We start from the raw sequence: 18,890 nt of genomic DNA on the forward strand, positions 1-18,890 counted from the left end.
TGTAGAATTGCATGATGATGATTGCTGAGTAGCCTAATAACCTTACATTACTTACATTATGTTAGCTACATCGGCGGTCCCTACCCTTTTTGCACCACGGACCGGTTCATGTCTGACAATATTTTCACTGAAAGGCCGTTAAGGTGTCGCGGATAAATACAACAAAATAAAACCAGCACCAGTACCAAAATAAGGACGATTTATTCATAACACACAGGAAGACACCCAGGGAAACCAAGTTACTGATAAAAACAATAACAAAAATAATGATAAAAACCATGAAAACCATCAATTTCAAACCCAAGCCTCGGTACCAAACGAGACACGGACCAGTACCAGTCCATGGCCCGGGTGTTGGGGACCGATGAGCTACCTTACATTTATATAACGTTCGCAATTGCAAACTCTTTAGCCTATGGAACATAGCTAATTTTGCAACAGCTGCTGCACAGTTTTTTTCCTTTTCTTAAGTTTGTCTTATTTCTTGAGCATGTAATGATAGACAAGAGCACTATAGATGTATGCTTCCCCCCGACTTAAGGAAAAACTGCCGACTTGGCTCCTACGATTTAGGTCATAAACTAATCAAGAAAGTGTTAAGTTGTGTCATAGATTAAAAGAGCTGCATGGTCATTTTCCCATAGGCTTCTATTCCATTGGACTTTTCATAAAAAAAGATGTTGCCCTGTGATGGCCATTATCAATAATACGGGTTTTAGGCACTTTACAGTAAGTTGCTTTGACTATATACAGTCTGTGTTTTTGCATGCTTTTGAATTCACACAACATATGTTTTGACCTTAACTTGCTCTTGCACGTGGTTTGAGCACGTGTCCATGTTGGTGATCCTGCTCAACTGTGTGACTCTGGGGATGTATCGGCCCTGTGAGGACGTTACCTGCCAGTCAGAGTGGTGTCGCATCTTACAGGTAAGTGCTGCACTCCCACACTGTCAGCTGGGCCTGCTACACAGTATGCAGTAATGTCAGCAGCTGATTGGTTGTTGATTAACTTACTGACATGTTCAAGAGCTTTTTCAACAGAAGCACCATTCACTACAAAGACAAGAACCATATTTTTTACTTTTATTTTAACTAAGCTACTTCAATTAGTGTTTTAAATTATTACACATATGCAACCACAATGCATAAAAACACTCATGAAAAAAGTTAATTATTCATTTTCCTCTTTTCACACCCATTTATTTCTATAAGCTTTCACTGTAGTGCGATGCTGATTCCTGACACACTGAGATCTTCTCATTATATTCGAAGAGAGACATTCTTTTTGCTGTAAAATGTCTAATTAATTGAGACACAACCATAAACATGGTACGCCCGAGTTATTCCCTGCTGGGATAAAACTAACTAACTGATAAAAGCAGTCTTTGTCAGAAAACCTCCTCTAGCATTTCCACTTTTCTTGGTTCAGAACGCGACTGTTTTGATAAGAAGACTTAAAAAGGATCGTTCACTTTGCAAGGATTCCACTTCCTCTTCTTTTTATTGTTGTCAAAGCTTATTTTTGTCTGTGTTCTTGTCACTTTATCCTTTGCGACCAGGTGTTGGATGACTGCATCTTCGCTTTCTTTGCGGTGGAAATGGTTATCAAGATGGTGGCCCTGGGAATTTTTGGCTCCAAGTGTTACTTTGATGACAAGTGGAATCAGCTTGACTTTGTCATTGTCATGGCAGGGTTGGTATCCCACTGTGCCTTTTGCTCATCTCCACTAATTGCTCAATTATCTCTATCACCAGCAGCTTAAATATTAACAGTCTGCTTAGAATAAAAGAAAAAAGAAAAAGCACTTTATTTCTTCCTCCTATACTATATAAATAGGGCTCTTTACACCTCACACATTCAAGTTGTAGGTCATTCGGTGGTTCACCACGCCCAATTTGAAATCCATGGCGACTGATCCCATGACTTTGACACACACTTCCCTTGTGCTTATTTTACATTGAATAACTATTTAAATAAACTTTAGTTTTGCTCCACCTACATATGCATAAGATTTATGTCGCATTAATGAAGGGTAGGAAGAAATAGGGATGCAGAAATAAATACTGAAAGCAATATAATGTTCAACATATGCAATAAAATATATATCTATGTAAGTTTCTGTCAGCTTGTCTGTCAGTTGGAGCAATGTTTCTCTATTATTCGTTAGCCAGTCTGTTATGAGGCACATTCTCCACATAATTGCAGAGAAAAATGTAAACATGTTTAGGACCATCATTATAGCCTTCCTTCTGCTCGTTGTCACACTCATTATGTTTGCATGCTGTATCACAGACTATACAGAAGAAAAAGTGCTTCTGACTTTATGCAATTAAATGGCAAATGCACAGTAATTATGTGGGTCGCTTCAATTACAACCTTTATTAGATTATTAGTGTTTCATTTCATTTTCTTGTTGTTGCTGTTTTGTGTAGACATAAATGTGTGTGTGGTCACCATTTCGTTTTTATAACGTCTATGAAGTAAAACCTTCTCCACCTCTCTCTCTCTCTCTCTCTCTCTGCGACCATGTCTTCAGGATGTTGGAGTATTCCCTGGATGGCCACAATGCCAGTCTGTCAGCTATCCGTACCGTCCGAGTACTCAGGCCACTGCGGGCTATCAACAGAGTACCAAGTATGCCAGTTTCTTAGTTGTGGTTTGGCTCATATTTTCCCATATATGCAGGGTTTTTACAGCATTTCCCCAATGATTAATGTAAAGCTGTATATTTCTATCTGCCTGGTGTTACTCACTTTGAACTAAGGAAGACAGAGCAGTGTTTTGCTGTGTTTATTCTCAGCACTGCGTGGTAAATTGACCGATGATCAAGACTTTGGTTTTCATCTCACTTTGTGCCAGCCAGCGGGATCTTGCACATAGTTTGTCAATTTCCTAAAAGCTCTGTGACAGAAATAACCATGAATCTACAGCTAAAGGGGATCACTACACAATGGTGTCATAACAACTTACAAGGTTATTAACCAGCATACATTAGGCAAGCAGCCAAGGTCTTTTTCCGGACTCAGCTGCCAGTATTGGTAGCCTTTAAATATATATGTATTTATGTAAGGTTGTTTTTTTCTCATTTTCATGTATATTATAGATTTATTGCACATAAAGTGAAATATCCATATCTCTTGGCTTAATTTAGCACACCCAACCATATGGTGGTGGTTGGTCCACTGTATTTACTCAGTTCCAAATTCAACCCAGCTGTTTACCAGGAGATTTTAAACCACTTTGTGCTGTCACAAGCTTTATGGAGATGCAGATTTCCTTTTCCAGCAGGACCTAGCACCTGCCCACAGCGCCAAAACTACTACTACCTTTGCTGACAGGTTATTACTGTTTTTGACTGGCCAGCCAACTCACCTGACCTGCACCTCACAGAGAATCTGTGGGTTTTGTCAAGAGGAAGATAAGAAGCACAGATCCAAAACTACAGGCGAGCCAAAGGCTGCTATCAAAGCAGCCTGGGCTTCATTAACGCCTCAGCAGTGCTACAGGCTGATTGCGTCCATCCCATGCCATGCTGATGCAGTCATTTGTGGTAACAGATCCCCACCTACGTCACTTTATAGACATTTCTGCATGTTGAAGAATTGAAGATACTTGAGTTGTGTGTGTTTAAGTTTTCTTTGGGGAATTTAAATGATGATGACCTCACATTCATGAGTGACACTGGGGGCTGCACTGCTGCTAACTCATACACTGTCACATAGCATGGAAGACACAGTGGGTCAACACATTAACATTATCACCAAGCTAACAGTAGTTCTGGGAAAAACTTAAAGCTGTGCACAAGGTGAAATAAAACTTATTATTACTGCAACAAGTGTTCAGTTGCTCCCTAAAGGTGGGTTGGTAGATGGAGGCAGATAGAGAGAGGACAGAGGGAGAGAATGTCAGTGAAGACCCAGCTAGCTTAGAGATAGAAATTCAAGGTCAGTGATCTTGAGTTTTCTTGCCCCAAGACACAAACATACCTGAAAGGCGATGTTCATATGCTCACAGGTACACACAACACTGGGCCTCTTCTGTTTTTCTTTTTTTCTTTCACCATAAATATAGTGTCTGTAAGAACGAGCCACGTAGATAAGGCTAACACAGGTTTTCCTCCTCTGTTCTTCTTTCTCTAATCAGTCTGTCTTTCTGTTTTTCTTTCTGCCTAAGAGGATGGGAAATATTCATTGAACTACAAATGTTAACTGTGTCTTTTGTGCTGTAGCTTAGAAACAGTGAGCACCGCACTCTGATTATTTCATGTTCTCAAGGTTGATACGTGCAGGGGGCTTTTGCAAAATCTCTGCCAACTGCCTTGTGCACTCCCAGTCACATACTTTTACCGTCAAGTGAATGCGTTAGCGCAAGCCTGTTATGGTGCTGGAAACAATTACATTTACCCTGTGTGAAATGATCGCAAATTCTTCAGCCATCTGTCTAGTTTTGACTGCATGACTGGGTTTAGAAAAGCACTAGCCTTCCTCAGTTTCTTACTAGGTCAGTTTCTTGTTATGAGCAAAAAAAAAAAAAAAGGTAAGTGAATGCCCATGAATGAAAAGCACAAGCTGACAGCAATGATAACGAAATCTCCAAGGGCATCTTTAGAAACATGGGTGATTTCTCTGGTGGTTCAAGCCAGTCTCTTGTCATCACAACTTGACAGCGAAAACTGTTGTGGGTGACAGTAGTTCTGGCTTTTAAAAATACAATTTTTGTATTTTTTATATTTTGATTCCAAGGATTCCAAGAAAGCAGACTTCCTTGGTCTTGAGTTATAGTTTCCCCCATAATTTCTGAAGGGAAGTTTAAGTTTTTCTTTTGAAAGTGGCTCCTTTATCACTCATTTTCAGTCCAGTTCTTTTACCCAAACCTTTTTTACTGGGATGCGTTTTTTTTTTTTTTTGTTAAGCCACTAAACACTGACCTATGAAAAATTCAAGTAAAAGTAGTATAAAAAGACCCTTAACTGAAGGCATGAAACAGTAATGCATTGTAGCATAACTCAGCAAACCTAGCACATAACCAATTTTAAATTGTAGCCGTTTTGTTACTAGAACAAATAATTTGTTGCCATTTTATTTTTATTGCATTTATAAAAAATCCCAAAAGGTAAAACAGATTTGCAGGCATAAACTTATATTTTTGCACCAACAACATGATTCCCAAAGAGCTATTAGCTGAGCTGGAATAACTTAACATGGTGTGCAGTGAGTTCTTAATAAGTTTGACAAGTAGAGGACAAAAGAAGAAGTGGCAGGCTCAAAGAACTTATTTACAGCAAATGATCAGTATCTGAAATTTATGCCCTGAAAGCTGGACACGGATGCATCTGGCCTTTATCTGATCCATCTACTGTTCACTGAGGCCTCATCGGAAATGGTCTAAGTCTCAGGGAAGGGAAACAGGGAGAGAAGGTTGAGTTATGCAAAAGTACACAAGAACTGGACTGAAAATCAGTGGCAGCAGGTCTTATAGAGTAGCTACTTTCAGCTGCTCCCTAATTCACAAGGGGTTGCCACAGGAGGTGGCTCCACACATGTGATTTAGCACATTGTGTTGCCTAATGCCCTTCCTGACACATTCCCAAAGGGGTTTGTTTCTTCTCCCAGGAGGGATAAATGCACATTTGACAACAGTAAACACGAGGCAGCCAACATCCAAAGAAGAGCTTTGGATGTCATTCAAGAAGCCCGGAGAACTATTCCTGAAAACTACATATAGACATTACAAGAAAGTTTGCCTCAGACTGTTGGTAAAAATAAAGGTGGCCATATCAAATATACCAAATACCATTTTAAACCTGTCACTCAGAGAAATTAATTCAGTGACATTAAAATGAAAGGTAGAAGATTACTAAAGTGAGGCAACAGGGATTCAACAAGATGGATAACCTTAGCTGATGAATGACTACAATTAGCAATGTAATGACAGCTTTTATCTAAATGTGACTCATTCATATATGATTTTTTTTATGTATATTTAATAATAAGAAGAGTAAAAGAAAGGATAGTCACATTTTACACATTTCAATAATAACTGCATTGACAATAAAATGTTTCTTTAGCTTCTGGCACAGATTTAATAGGAATACTATTATCTTAATTCTTAGGCCCATTCTGATAACTGTAAAACTGGCAAACAAGACATTTGTTTGTTTTCCACTGATGATGATAATGGCTACAGGTAGAGTTTTCTCACGCTGTTGCACAGCACAGACAGTTTGGTCTCAGGATGAAGATTTAAATTTAATTATCACTACAAAGGTAAAAACAACTCTGTGCCACAGAAAGAATAATAATATCATAGCACTGCACATGTGATCAATGTGACAAAGCTGTGATATATGGAGGAGGAGACAGGGGACATTGTGAGGACCTCGGGGACTGGATCCCTGATGCTGCTGACGCTAAGCACATCTGACATGGGAGATGGATGCTGAATGCACGTGGTTAGATAATAGTAGCCACAAGGAAGCTGCGAGTTCAAATCCCAGAGGATGAAACGATGTCAATCTGTCACTTTCAGTATTGTCATCTGTTGTAATTATAACGTGTGCGAGGATGAAGTTGTTGGCTCCAAAAACATAAGATTAATAGAGCTCGTCAAGGTAAAAGTAAAAGGCTAGCTCGGATGGGTTTTATATTATGTCTGTCATGAATGTCGGGTGCTATTAGTCACACATCTTTGTTGTTTGTATCCCACTGTGTAGGTATGAGGATCTTGGTGACACTGCTGTTAGACACTCTGCCGATGCTGGGAAATGTTCTGCTCCTCTGCTTCTTTGTCTTCTTCATCTTCGGCATTGTGGGAGTCCAGTTGTGGGAGGGACTGCTGCGCAATCGCTGCTTCCTGGGAGAGGACATCGAAACGTGAGGAATTCCGCCTTGTGATGTAGGATAGGAATCTCTTGATCTTTTATGTCAAAGCTGCATTTGATTTTTTTGAACGATACATTTTGGTGAAACTGGGATCCAATTTAAAATTATTTTCCTTGAAAACTGACAAAAAAGGGATGAGTGAACGAGAGCCTGACTGATCATACCAATACCAGTGTTTAGGGATGTAAAACTCAATATATCGAGCGATTTTTTTTTTCAGGAACATGGAATATAAACAGATTTCCTGTATATTTGTCATTTGTAGTAATTTATTTGCTCGTTCATGGCCGTTAGGTTGTATTTGTGGCGCTGTGTTGTAGAGTGCCCTCTGGTGGACAACTATGTAATCCAACAGTCCAGATATGGTTGAAGGGTGTTTCTCCTCTCTATTCTGTACTTTTTTAATTGTCTTTTATCAGTCGTTATAAAAGTTGCTACCGATACATCAGCAAATACCTAATATCGATCACTAATATCAGCCCACTGATAAATCGGTCAGGCTCTAGAGTGAAAGGTACAATCTCGGTCTGTAAAGCTACAAATTGCTTGACAAATATGATATTTTAGCTTCCTCCCTTTTTAGTCCTGTCATAAATTCTGTTGTCATCTGGGGTGATAGTTAGCAGTAGTGAAAATGTAGAACTTCTAGCTTGTTAGAGTATGCACAATGCAGAGAAGTGGAGCAATGCTGTATCAATAAGAACAGGTCAATGTGCTGGTTTCTGTACTCTGAGACAAAGAAATAAAAATACCCCATCTTTGTAGATAATGTGGCTAAAAATATAGACATTCTAGAAACATGCTGTGTCCCTCAATAGAAAGAATTTAAATTAGCACCTATGATCATTGAAAATCATCTCCAAAAAGACCTAGAACTTATCAGCGCAAGAGAAAATTAATTCAGGAGACACTTTTAACTTTGTGGAGTGAAGTGATAAAGCTACTTTCGACTGCTCCCTTATTCACACGGGATCGCGACAGCTGGTAGCGCTACATATTTGATTAAGCAGATTTTTACACTGGATAGACTTCCTGATGTAACATCCAATGGATCACTACCTCCTCCCGGGAGTGAACCAGGAATCTTTTGCTTGGTAGGCAAATGTTTAAACCACTGCACCATAAAATTCCTGAATATGTGTAAAAGTTTTCTTGCTCAGTCCAGATTGTAGGAAATGGCAGACCATAGGTACTGACCTGAAACCAAGAAAAGATACAGCTTCTGTCGATGTGAGACAGAAAACGAGTCAGCACTGACAGACCCACAGCCGAGAGAGAACACAGTGTTCGCTCTGTTACCAAAGACGGGAGAGGAAAACGCTGCATTTCCCTTCTATGCAGCTTGCATTGTGGGAATACTCGATGAACCTATTTTTTCACATTTAGCTTTTCTCATCTTGTGATATAACAAGATCGGATACAAAAACAGCAGACAAGCTTACTCCCTCAAAATCAAGTACACACACACAAACAGCCAAAATCGAGCTCAGTCATCATTTTAGCCGTCGGGAGTGATTTTATGCAAGAGAAAAATAATAAAAGTTGCTTCAGTAGCCACATCCTCACAACGCCAAAAGAGGCATGAACTAATTGTGCTTTTGATGTAATGGCACAAATTGTCCCAGAGTTAATGTTTCTTTGAGTAGATAAGAAAGACAGATAGAAAACCACAGCTTAATACTTAATATAAAAGATGCTATGATTCCTTTCAGAGAACAAATCTATCTGACTTCCAGGGTAAAATGAATCACTGCCCTCTGAAATAACACATGCACATGCACATACTCTTGCACTAAGCGTCTCCACAATTTCAATTGATTTTTTTCCTTTATTTCCTATTTTAGTGAGTGTTGCAGGTATTTCTTATCATATGCAGTGCCGTGGAGAAGTGTTTGCCCGCTTTCTGAGGTCTTATTTTTCTTTCAATATTCTTTTGTGACCTCCTGGATGAGTTGCTGATGTGCTCTTGGAATCACTGTTCCATGTTTTCAAAATTTATGGCTAGTGGAGTCCCAAAGCCTTTAAAATGGCTTTTTAACCCTTTCCAGACTGACGGATGTCAGTAACTTTCTCGGCTGTTTCTTTAGATGGTGGTATGGTGTGTTTTGAGGTCTTTTAGTCTTCTTCATTTTGTCAGACAGGTTCTGTTTCAGTGATTTCATAATTTATCAAATCTGGGAGTATCCATGAAGTTATTTTAAGGGAGGCCAATGACTTTTTCCTAAAGGGAAAGGTGGGTTATGATAGCTTTTTTCCCCTTAACAAATGCTCCTCATTTAAAAACTGCATTTTTTTATTTACTCAGGTTATGTTTGCCTAATTTAAAAATTATTTAGGTGATCTGAAGCATACAGATGTGACAAATATGCAAAAAAGTAAGAAATGGGTAAGGGGCAAACACTTTCTCATGACACTGAAGCTTTTGGCTTTTTTAAAGCCTTTGAAAAATAAGGAACATGATTTTTGCCTCGGCAGCATTAGGCAAACACACCACAACGGGAAAAAAAGATGACAGGAATTATGGGAATGGTGTGAAAATAAAGCAGTGCACGGTTGCTAAAGCCTTCCGTGTTAGTCGGGCATAAATATCCCTTCACGCAGTAACTGTTGTGGAGAGCTCTCCAATTTAAAGGGAGGAGTATAAATAAAATAGGTAATCTGTGGGATGCACCCAGCACTCTCTACCACGAATAGGAAACACCTGTCACCATGGATACCAATAAAAAAAATCTTGTCATAAAATAAGGGCCATGTTGTTTTTGTAAGTGAAGGATTCAAAGTGTAATGACAACTTGTGCGAATAAAAACATGAATATGGTATAATAACAGTTTTTCTATTTACTGTATCTTTCAAATGCTGAACACTAGAGCAGAAAGGCTGTTAAAGGGGTTGATCTTTTCTCCCCACATAGGTGGAGTGGATAGACAAATATTTTAGAGGCCATAGAGGGCGAGCCACCCAACCATCAATCTTTTTTTATCACTTATTCGGCTCTGACTGGAGCAGCTAGAGCTTTTTTAAAGATTATTTACAGGAAATACAAACTTCCTATATTATCTCTATAGATCCCCCAAAACAAGAGAAGCAAACCAGAAATAACTGAGAAGCCTCATCGAAATCATCAGTCATTCGTGTTGAGGTTTTATAACACGACGTATTGGCTGCAGTCATGATTTGATTTTTAAGCCACTAAGCAATTATAAGACAGAGAGTTCATCAATCCTATTACCATATTGTTGAGATGATTTGCTGATTAGAGTGGAAATCTCTGACTGAGATGTTTTGGAAGAAGAGAACACTGACTGTAATTTGTGGGGTATTTATGTTTGCCCACATGCGTGTGCTCGCAGTGATATTTGTGTTATTCTTTTTCTTTTTTTAATCCAGAATGTACAACATGTCTTTAAATCCTTATTACATGTCTGAGGAAGGTGAAGACAGCCCGTTTATCTGCTCGGCTCCACGCGAAAACGGGATGCGGCGTTGCAAAGATGTGCCACCCTACTCTCAAGACGGGCTCGAATGCACATTGCCGGCTTCTGACCTGAGTTTTAGGAGTGTTGCCAGCGGTAACTTTTGTGTTAACTGGTATCAGTACTACAACGACTGCCGCCCAGGGGAGCTCAACCCTCACAGGGGAGCTGTCAACTTTGACAATATCGGCTATGCTTGGATAGCCATATTCCAGGTAAGCGGGGACAAATGCGCAGATTTGTTTGCAGAAGGTAAAACCCAGAAACCAGTATTTGCTGTTTGCCATAGTTTTGCAAGTTTTGGTTTTCAGTTTTGTTGTTTGTTAAATCACCAAAGACAATATTTGGACTGGGCATTTTATCCATATAGAGTAACCTCAAACTAGAAAATATCACATACTACCGAACACAGTAACTGTTTACTCTCACCTGACTGTCTCAGGGTTTCATTTCATCCCCTAACACTGACATAATATAAATGAAAATCTTCAGCTTAATGACATTTCTGTTAGGATGCCTGGGTCGTTGCCCCCGAGTTTTGAGTTTATTATATTATTAATCATTTCTAGTTTTTTGGTTTCTTTGTTAGAGTTCTGTCTTATGGTTTATGTCTCTGTGTTCTCTAGTTGCTCTGTCTCCCCTGTCAGCTGTATCCCCTTGTCAATTCCGTGTCTCTGTGTTATGTTTCCTGTTTTACTTTGAAAGTCCGTGTCTTACGTTAATGTGTCTGGTTTTGCTTCCTTTGTCTCGTTAGGCCTGAGTTGCCCCAGCTGTGTTTCACTCCTGTTTCCCTTTCCCTGATTGGTCCCTCTGTGTATTTAAGCCCTGTGTTTCTCTGTGTCCGTGTCATGATCTACTCTTATCCACCCTCATCTGTCTGTCTAAGCTTATTTTGTATTCTCAGTTTTGTTACCCTTTTGAGTTTAGCATTAAAGCTGTTTTTTGAGTTCACGTCTGTCTCCAGAGTCTGCACTTTGGGTCCTTTTCCTGCCTGCACGCAGGCGTTTCATAACAATTTCACACTAATACTGGCTTAAAATGAATCGTATAAATAAATGAAGGCTGATGTTACTCTATCTTCTTAACCCACAAATCAGAGATGTCCAATTTGCATCATAAAAAAAGAGCGTAGGTGTGGCTTTTTCAGCCATTGGTTAGTGAAGCCATTAAAGAGTATTCAGGTTTGAGGCACTTCCCCATTGTCTTTCCTTTTCAGACCCCGACCATAGGCAGTGCATGCGATATAATAGTGTTTGTCCAGGATCAACACTGAAAATGACGACTCATGTTGTTGCAATGTCTTAGTTTATGGAATATGGCAGAAAAAGAAAACATTGCCTTTGCTTATTAAATATCTCTTCTTGAACAAATTTAAGCAGTTCACATTTTTACTCATTTATATAATATAATAAATAATTGTTAAGTTCTGTTACCTGTTAGCTTAGGTTACCAAGCTAACTTAGGCTACTAAGCTAACATATAAGCGGTTTGACAGCCAGTGGGTTTTTTTGCAACCAAGATGACGATGGATTTCTGAAACCAAAAGGTGACATCACTGTCTTCACTGCTATTTACTACTTTAAGAGTAAATCAGGCTTATTCTGTGTCTCCTTGATCTGGAATAGAGTTTAAATAGAGTGAAGTGGCATTGAGAAACCAGGTAATTGTATTTTTGCAAGCTCACAATATCATGTCTATGTTTCTGTTTGTTGCATTTCTAATATTTACAACATTGAAACATGAGCTATATTGAAAAGTCAGTCCAGTAAGAAACTGAAGTAGAAAGATAGCCTTCTAACAAAAATATCCAGCTTTCCAACATAGTCATGTTTCTTATCTTTTGTCTTAAAATAGTAGAAATTTGAAATTAACCCTGGTAGAAAGTCCTCTTAAGCTATCAGTGGGTGTGTATCATGACCTTAAAGCCTCTTCATTTCCACATGCCAGTTTCTGAAAGTGTATTCCTCTTTTCCCATCTTGCTAGTTCCGACTCCCCAGAAGACCATGACAGGCTTTTCCCTATCACACCCTTTGTGCTGTACTGTACTGTTGTGATATGAATTTCAGCCCTTCTAGTAGATATGTGCTGGTTTCGCTGATACTGTAGATCTGTCTGTGTGTCTAATGCTCTTTGAATTGCACAACTTGACTTTCTCAACACGAGTCTTACCTTCGCATTACTTTGAAAAGCTCAAATGCTGAAGACACACAGAGACATATGGACTAATAACAGACTACTAATCCCTCTTTGGTACTCACAGGTTTGCTCTGTTCCCACATATGTGTGGTCTCAGCTCACAATGGGCGGGTTAAGAAATTTTTGCGGATTTTTCTTCACTTTTAGGTTGGTTTAATAAGCAGCACTTTGAGTCTTAAGTGAGATTAGCTTTTTATCTAGCCAAATGTTGTGTACATGTCTCATAAACTCACAGAGTGTGGCTACAAATCCACGTTTTTCCCCACACTAACATGCAGATTTGAATATTTTACACCTGCTGGTGGTATAGATGTATATCCAGGTGCTGAGTAGTGAGTACTTATTACTGGTTCACAGTGGACGTCGAAGGCCTCCTTTGTTTTTCTCTTAAATCATCTGTCTTTTCTGTCCAAAATGTGAACATTCGCATCCTTGAAAACAGTTTCCTTTCTCCTTTAAACAAGTAGATTAGAGTGGAGTTCAATTTTGTATGGATTCATTAGGTACGCCAAAGATATTGTACAAACAAACCATCTGATTCTGAGGAGGGTTATTTGGGATGGAGGGACCCAAAAGTGGTCTGTTAAACAAAAGAGTAGGAGTGAGGGTGAAGCCACTCACAGGTGACAGCAGAGAGCGTGCTGTGTGCTGCATGTGCAAGCCATTTAGATGAATTACAGCACTGGGTACTGTCGGATTTTAAAGATGACTCAGTAGATGAGGAGCTTGGCCTGGAAGCCACTGGATAATCTGTTTACTTCTGTGTTCTCTCTCAGCTACACGGTGTCATAATATCGCTCCTTCACATATATACTACAGTTGCCTTTCGCAAAATGGCTTAACACAGCCCAAGATTTGTATTTCGATTTGTCCACGTCCATAATGAATTAGGAATCCTGTGGTGAATTAATCAGGAACTGATTACAAAATATGTGCCTTTAGAGCTGACATTTAAATTCTTGGTTAGTTAAGTGAATGAGGTAATCAGGTGGTAAATGTACAGTTTACAAGACCTGCATAGATGTTCTTGGCTAAATGTTTTGTACCTATGTATGGTTTGTTTAGCATACGTTTACTGTTGACACATATGAACTCCTTGGTTGATCTTCTGCATTAGAGAGCAGAGTAGTCTCCTCTGGGTGCTTGTGTGTGCATGTCTCCCTGTTTGTGTGTAGGTGGATTTTACGCATGTGTGGTGTCTGTTTTTGGTATGCTTGTTCACAATTTTCCATTCACACAGAGGTATGTGCTGGCATCTGAGCCTAATGTACATACATTCCTGCTAATCTGCATGCTCCGTCAGTTTTTGCAGTGGTGTTTCAGGCTCCGCTGAGGTGTAAATGTTGAGGTGTGATTGTATTATCAGCTTGGCTGAACTTAGCCACCGTTTTCAAGTCTCAGAATCTCAAATGCTCATTAGCATAGTGGCTACATGAGAGAATTGTTTGATTTTTTTTGCACTAGCACTCACACACAAACACACACATCCTTTATAACATGTTTTAGGGACACTGCAGACTTTCTTCAGAAGAATAGCCATTAAAAACATAACTGGAAATCTGATTGCTGTATACTGGAGTACGTATGTGTCTCTGGGTATTGGTGTACATGTGTGGGTGTCTATGCCATTTTTGAAGAAAAAGTAATGGGCAGAGCTATATAGGAATGTTTGCTTTTTATTGAAACTAAAAGGCTCCCACTCTCTGTCTTTTTGTCCTCTATCACCAGGTCATCACACTGGAAGGCTGGGTAGACATCATGTACTATGTCATGGATGCTCACTCCTTCTATAATTTTATATATTTTATACTGCTCATTATTGTAAGTACCTCATTATTTTTTTTGTTTAACTTCTCTTTATATTCTCTTGTTTTGCTAGAGCCTTGAAGCAACGACAAAACGTGATTGGGTCCAAAATATCTTGTTTTAAAGGACCATTATTTTTCATTTTTGCAAAGGACTAATTCAGATAAATGTGAACGCCTGCAGCTTTCTAAGCCTGATCGACTTTTTGTTGAGGAGACAGCTGTCTATAGACAATTTTCCCTGGTTTGGGATTTTTAATTGACCTAGTGAACTAAAAACAGACACTGGATTTAGTTTTCAGACTGACTGCACTTAAGTACTTTCAATACAAAATGAGGAATTAATAACCAGGTGGAGAAAGTGCTCATCTAATTTGCAATTCATCTTTTAGTACCACACGCTAATGACATATTTAGCATACATTTCATTATTGAGTTGACATTTCAAAGTTATAGTAAGGACAAAGCCAACTCATTGGAGGATCATTTAAATTTAATTATTTCTAAGTAACTAAAAAACTTTTCAGTTTTATGTTTACAGTGTTTGACCAAGCAGGTAGCATCTCAAATAATGAATAAGCTCTAATAATGCTCCTTATATTTTTACACCGTAAGGAGGCATAAAGTCAACAGTGAGTCAAATATTTATAAAGTAAACACTGTCTTGATTCTTTATACAGAATTAAAGGTGAAATACTTTTATGACCCTAAATCAACACTTTTATGGAGCAGGCTTTGACTCAGTTAAACACACTGTATCATTTTAGGTGTTGTTGTTGTGGTTTGCACTTTCTTTACCTTTCCCTTTTCAAACAGGTGGGCTCTTTCTTCATGATCAACTTGTGCCTCGTGGTCATTGCCACCCAATTCTCCGAGACAAAGCAAAGGGAGAATGCACTGATGCGGGAGCAGCGTGCTCGTTACATGTCAAACGACTCCACACTTGCCAGTTACAGCGAGCCGGGCTCGTGCTATGAAGAGATGCTACGCTACATTAGCCATCTTTACCGCAAGTTTACACGCAGGCTCCAGAGGATATACTCTGGCTGGCACAGGTACGTTACAGGTTGTTTTTTTTTTGTTTTTTGTTTTTAATTCTGTAGAATATGTCTAGAAATGTCTAATGACGTAGCAATAAATGTGTTGTGTGGTGATGTTAGCAAAAAAACAGCAACTTGGACTTTGTTACTTAGGGTGGAGATGATAGCTCAAAAATGTATTGGTAAATGTAATGGACAATTTGTTCTAAAGCCCTCAACATCAACCTTAAAAATGCCAAGTAACTTTGGTAAGATGAAAAGAATCTCTAATCCAACACAATGCAAAAAAAAGAGAAACCATCACATGGTGCTTTTTTAGGTTAAGTTGCACTATTAGCACCCCAGACTGGTCTGAGACCTCATGGCAACCTATGGAAAAATGAGGTTCCTGCGGTCGCCCGTAGTTCGCACGGAAGACTGACTTGTCTGTAAGCACTCAATACCTACTATCTGAGCTGTGGTAAAAGTGCACTGCAACCCAGCTTTCACTTTCATGAAAAGTCTCCATTTCTGAATTGTGTAACACTTTTATCCATTTCACTACTACTACTGCACAATGCTGGATATCTCCTTGCAACCAAAACAGTAACAAGGAATCTTTTGGTGGATCACCATATAACTCTTGAGACCAGTTCCACATAACAACTCCCAGTGACCTCCAGCAACCATTTGCCAAATGTTTAGGGAGTACCTATTTTATCCACCCTATGTTGGCCAGTTGGTCACTCAGTGGCATCTAGGCCCATGTGACTGAGGCTTTTGCACTTGATTTCTCACCTACTGCCACTAACCACTTGCCAAATGGTCATGAAATTCATTGTTCCCTAACGACTTGCCAGGCTATGTGACAGGCTCACCTAATATGGCTCTATTAGTACACACTTTTAATTTTCGTTATCTAGTTAATTGCTTTCAGAAGTTGAGATCAGTAAATTAGCAAAAAACACGATAAGATCTTCACTCAACAACTCTCCCCTGGCAATAAATAAATAAATAATTAAAACAACCAGTGTTATTTTTCCACTACCCAATATATTAATTCTCTACATCCCTTTTATGTTTTGTTGTTAATTTGCAATCATTTTGCGGGATTTGCCAACCGTGCACCTCACAGAATTACATTGTGCCTGCCAGAAATATATTAGAAATGCATTCTGATGCAAACACAAATAAACAAAAATCTATCTTGAATAAATATTACTATTTATTACTAGCCACCCTTAATTATTATTCATGTCTCTTTTTTTCTGAACAGTAAACGTCGTAAAAAGGTGAATCCTAATGGCAGCAGTGGAGGCAGTAATGGTGGAGGTAATGGGCATGGCCACGGTTCCAGCAGGGGCTGCGGAGGGTCAGGCCCAGGTAACGCATTGTGGTTGAGGCCAATCCATAACCTTTTACAACACCATCAGCATCAGCACTGTCGTCTCAGCAATGGCGGGCAGCACACCGTCAGCGTGGCAACCACAGAGCACGTGGACAGAGAAGGACACATCAAAGTCGGGGAGGAACTGGAGATGAAGTCGCTTACCGTTCGGAGGGGAAGTGCAAATGGAAACAACGATAACTCTACCACTGTCACCCAGCGCGTGGGCTCATTACTCGGGCGACTGAACGGGGGGATGAACTATCCCACCATTCTGCCGTCTTTTGTGTGCAGCTATAGCAGCAAGACGCCACCCCCTCACTCAAAGCAGTGCGGTTCTTGTCTGGAGCATCCGCCGAACCACCCGGCTTCTGAGCACGCCGAGACACTGACCAAGCTTTACCAGCTCATGGGACAGCACAGTAAGAAAACAATCACTGCACACAGACACATGGGTGGATCTCAAAATTGTAGAATCCAGAAAAATATGGATGTTGAATCTGCATCTATGGGAATACCACACTTTACTGCTCACCATTGTTTTTCTGGTCAGAAAGATCAGAGGTGAGTCAGCTAAAGGAAGCTGCCACTTTCAGAGTGTTTAAACCACAACCAAATATCTTACAAAGATAAAAGGTGAAAAAATAAAGCTTTTCTTTCGCTATTTGTCTTCCACCGTCCTTTAAGTCTCCTTCACATTCTCTTTGCGACGCTTTAGAATTCCCTCGGGCTCCATTATAGTTTTGTCATCACACTCACTTTCATTCAGTGCTCTTTCTTTTACCCTGCGTCCTCATCCCAAGCTTGACCTGAAATAGCCCGTGGCTGCTTCTGCGGTGTGTGTGTGCATGAGTCTCAAGAAGCACTTAGAGCCCTGACAGGAAATCCATGTCTCAAGTGTTAAAGTCATCAGCGCAGAGAAGTGGATAAAGGGGCAGGACTGACTGAATCAACACAGTGTGTGGGGGGAACAGTTAAAGGAGGAAAAGTATGGAGTGTTAAGGAATGTAAACAGGAATGCAGGTGTGTTATGGTATTCTGAAAACAAGTGGCTGAGGAAGGAAGAAAATATGGAGTTTATTAATGTATTCATAAAGTATGAAAGATTTAAGGCCCGCATTGAGAAGCTGAAAGAAGGCCGCCAAGAGAAAAATAAATTAGAGCAATAAAAAGAAAGAGAAGAGAGCTGGGGGAGGACACATAAAGGAGGGCTGGATTCGGGGATACCGAGAAAATAACAGAGAGCAGAAAGACAGGAGCTGCGCAGAAATGGTATGAAAGACATTTCTGTTGTGTCATTAAAGGGTGAGACTAACAGTAAGCACGAGAAACTGATGTTAAGCAGCCTGAATCCTTTTGGAGAGTGAGTGCAATGCTTAAAAAAATATCACCCTAAATTGTACTCTGTAGTAAAGATCACATATTTACTCATTTGAAGGGGGATGTGTTCTGTTTGCTTTCAGCACTGTTAGGTAACTCACTATCTGCTAAACCTTATAAGGTATGGCTTTAGAGTGTGAATCATGTTTTTGGTTCCTCTTCACTTTTGGAGGACCATGTTCTTGGGAATATTTTCAGCTCTGTAGCCCTCTGATTTCACTGTAATTGTAGCCTTATTGAATAACCTTATACGATGGGATCAGTTTAAACAAAATTTTCCCCGGACAAGGGTTTTGTACCCTGATGGAATTTGCAAAGGTAATTTGTGAGTATGTCAAGAACTGGAGAAGTGTTTAAGATTATAAATGACAATAAAATACAATGAGAGCACACACAAACCTTTTTTAATAGCTCGGGGTATAGACAGTGTTGTAAACAACTTTATGTGCTGTTAAAGCTGCTTTTGAAGAGCTGACGTTTTCAGAAGTCAAGCTTTGCCTGTGTTAGTTTTCAGCTGTGCTTTGCTCTGCAGTTCCTCTGTACTGATTTTAAAAGGCTCCAGTCAGAGAACAGAAGGTGAGACGAGGCAGCCGAGATCTCAAACTGTGGGCGAGCTTGCAGTACTCACTGCGGAAACTTAATGTGTGCTGGCCGCGTGCTGAAAAGGACGGCCCTTCAGCACAAAATGCAAAATTTCACTTATGTTAATGTCTTCGAGCTGGGTCGTTATACCACAAGGTTTGT

The 18,890-nt window shown here is 39.7% G+C and overlaps 1 protein-coding gene across 3 annotated transcripts in view; it reads left to right on the top strand.

Moving 5' to 3' along the window:
- The first annotated feature begins 822 nt into the window (after positions 1 to 822).
- Positions 823 to 18,890, top strand: part of cacna1ha (calcium channel, voltage-dependent, T type, alpha 1H subunit a) — a 61,660-nt gene continuing 43,592 nt past the window's right edge. For all 3 annotated transcript variants that reach the window (XM_026165460.2, XM_026165461.2, XM_026165462.2), the window contains exons 1-8: positions 823 to 929; positions 1,562 to 1,695; positions 2,540 to 2,637; positions 6,716 to 6,875; positions 10,273 to 10,573; positions 14,284 to 14,376; positions 15,177 to 15,415; positions 16,656 to 17,188. In XM_026165460.2, coding sequence (XP_026021245.2) covers positions 837 to 929; positions 1,562 to 1,695; positions 2,540 to 2,637; positions 6,716 to 6,875; positions 10,273 to 10,573; positions 14,284 to 14,376; positions 15,177 to 15,415; positions 16,656 to 17,188 — 1,651 coding nt within the window. In that variant the 5' untranslated portion in view covers positions 823 to 836. The remainder of the gene's footprint in view (positions 930 to 1,561; positions 1,696 to 2,539; positions 2,638 to 6,715; positions 6,876 to 10,272; positions 10,574 to 14,283; positions 14,377 to 15,176; positions 15,416 to 16,655; positions 17,189 to 18,890) is intronic.

This window comes from Astatotilapia calliptera, chromosome 4 (genome assembly GCF_964374335.1).
Source record: "Astatotilapia calliptera chromosome 4, fAstCal68.1, whole genome shotgun sequence".
Taxonomy (NCBI): Eukaryota; Metazoa; Chordata; class Actinopteri; order Cichliformes; family Cichlidae; genus Astatotilapia; species Astatotilapia calliptera.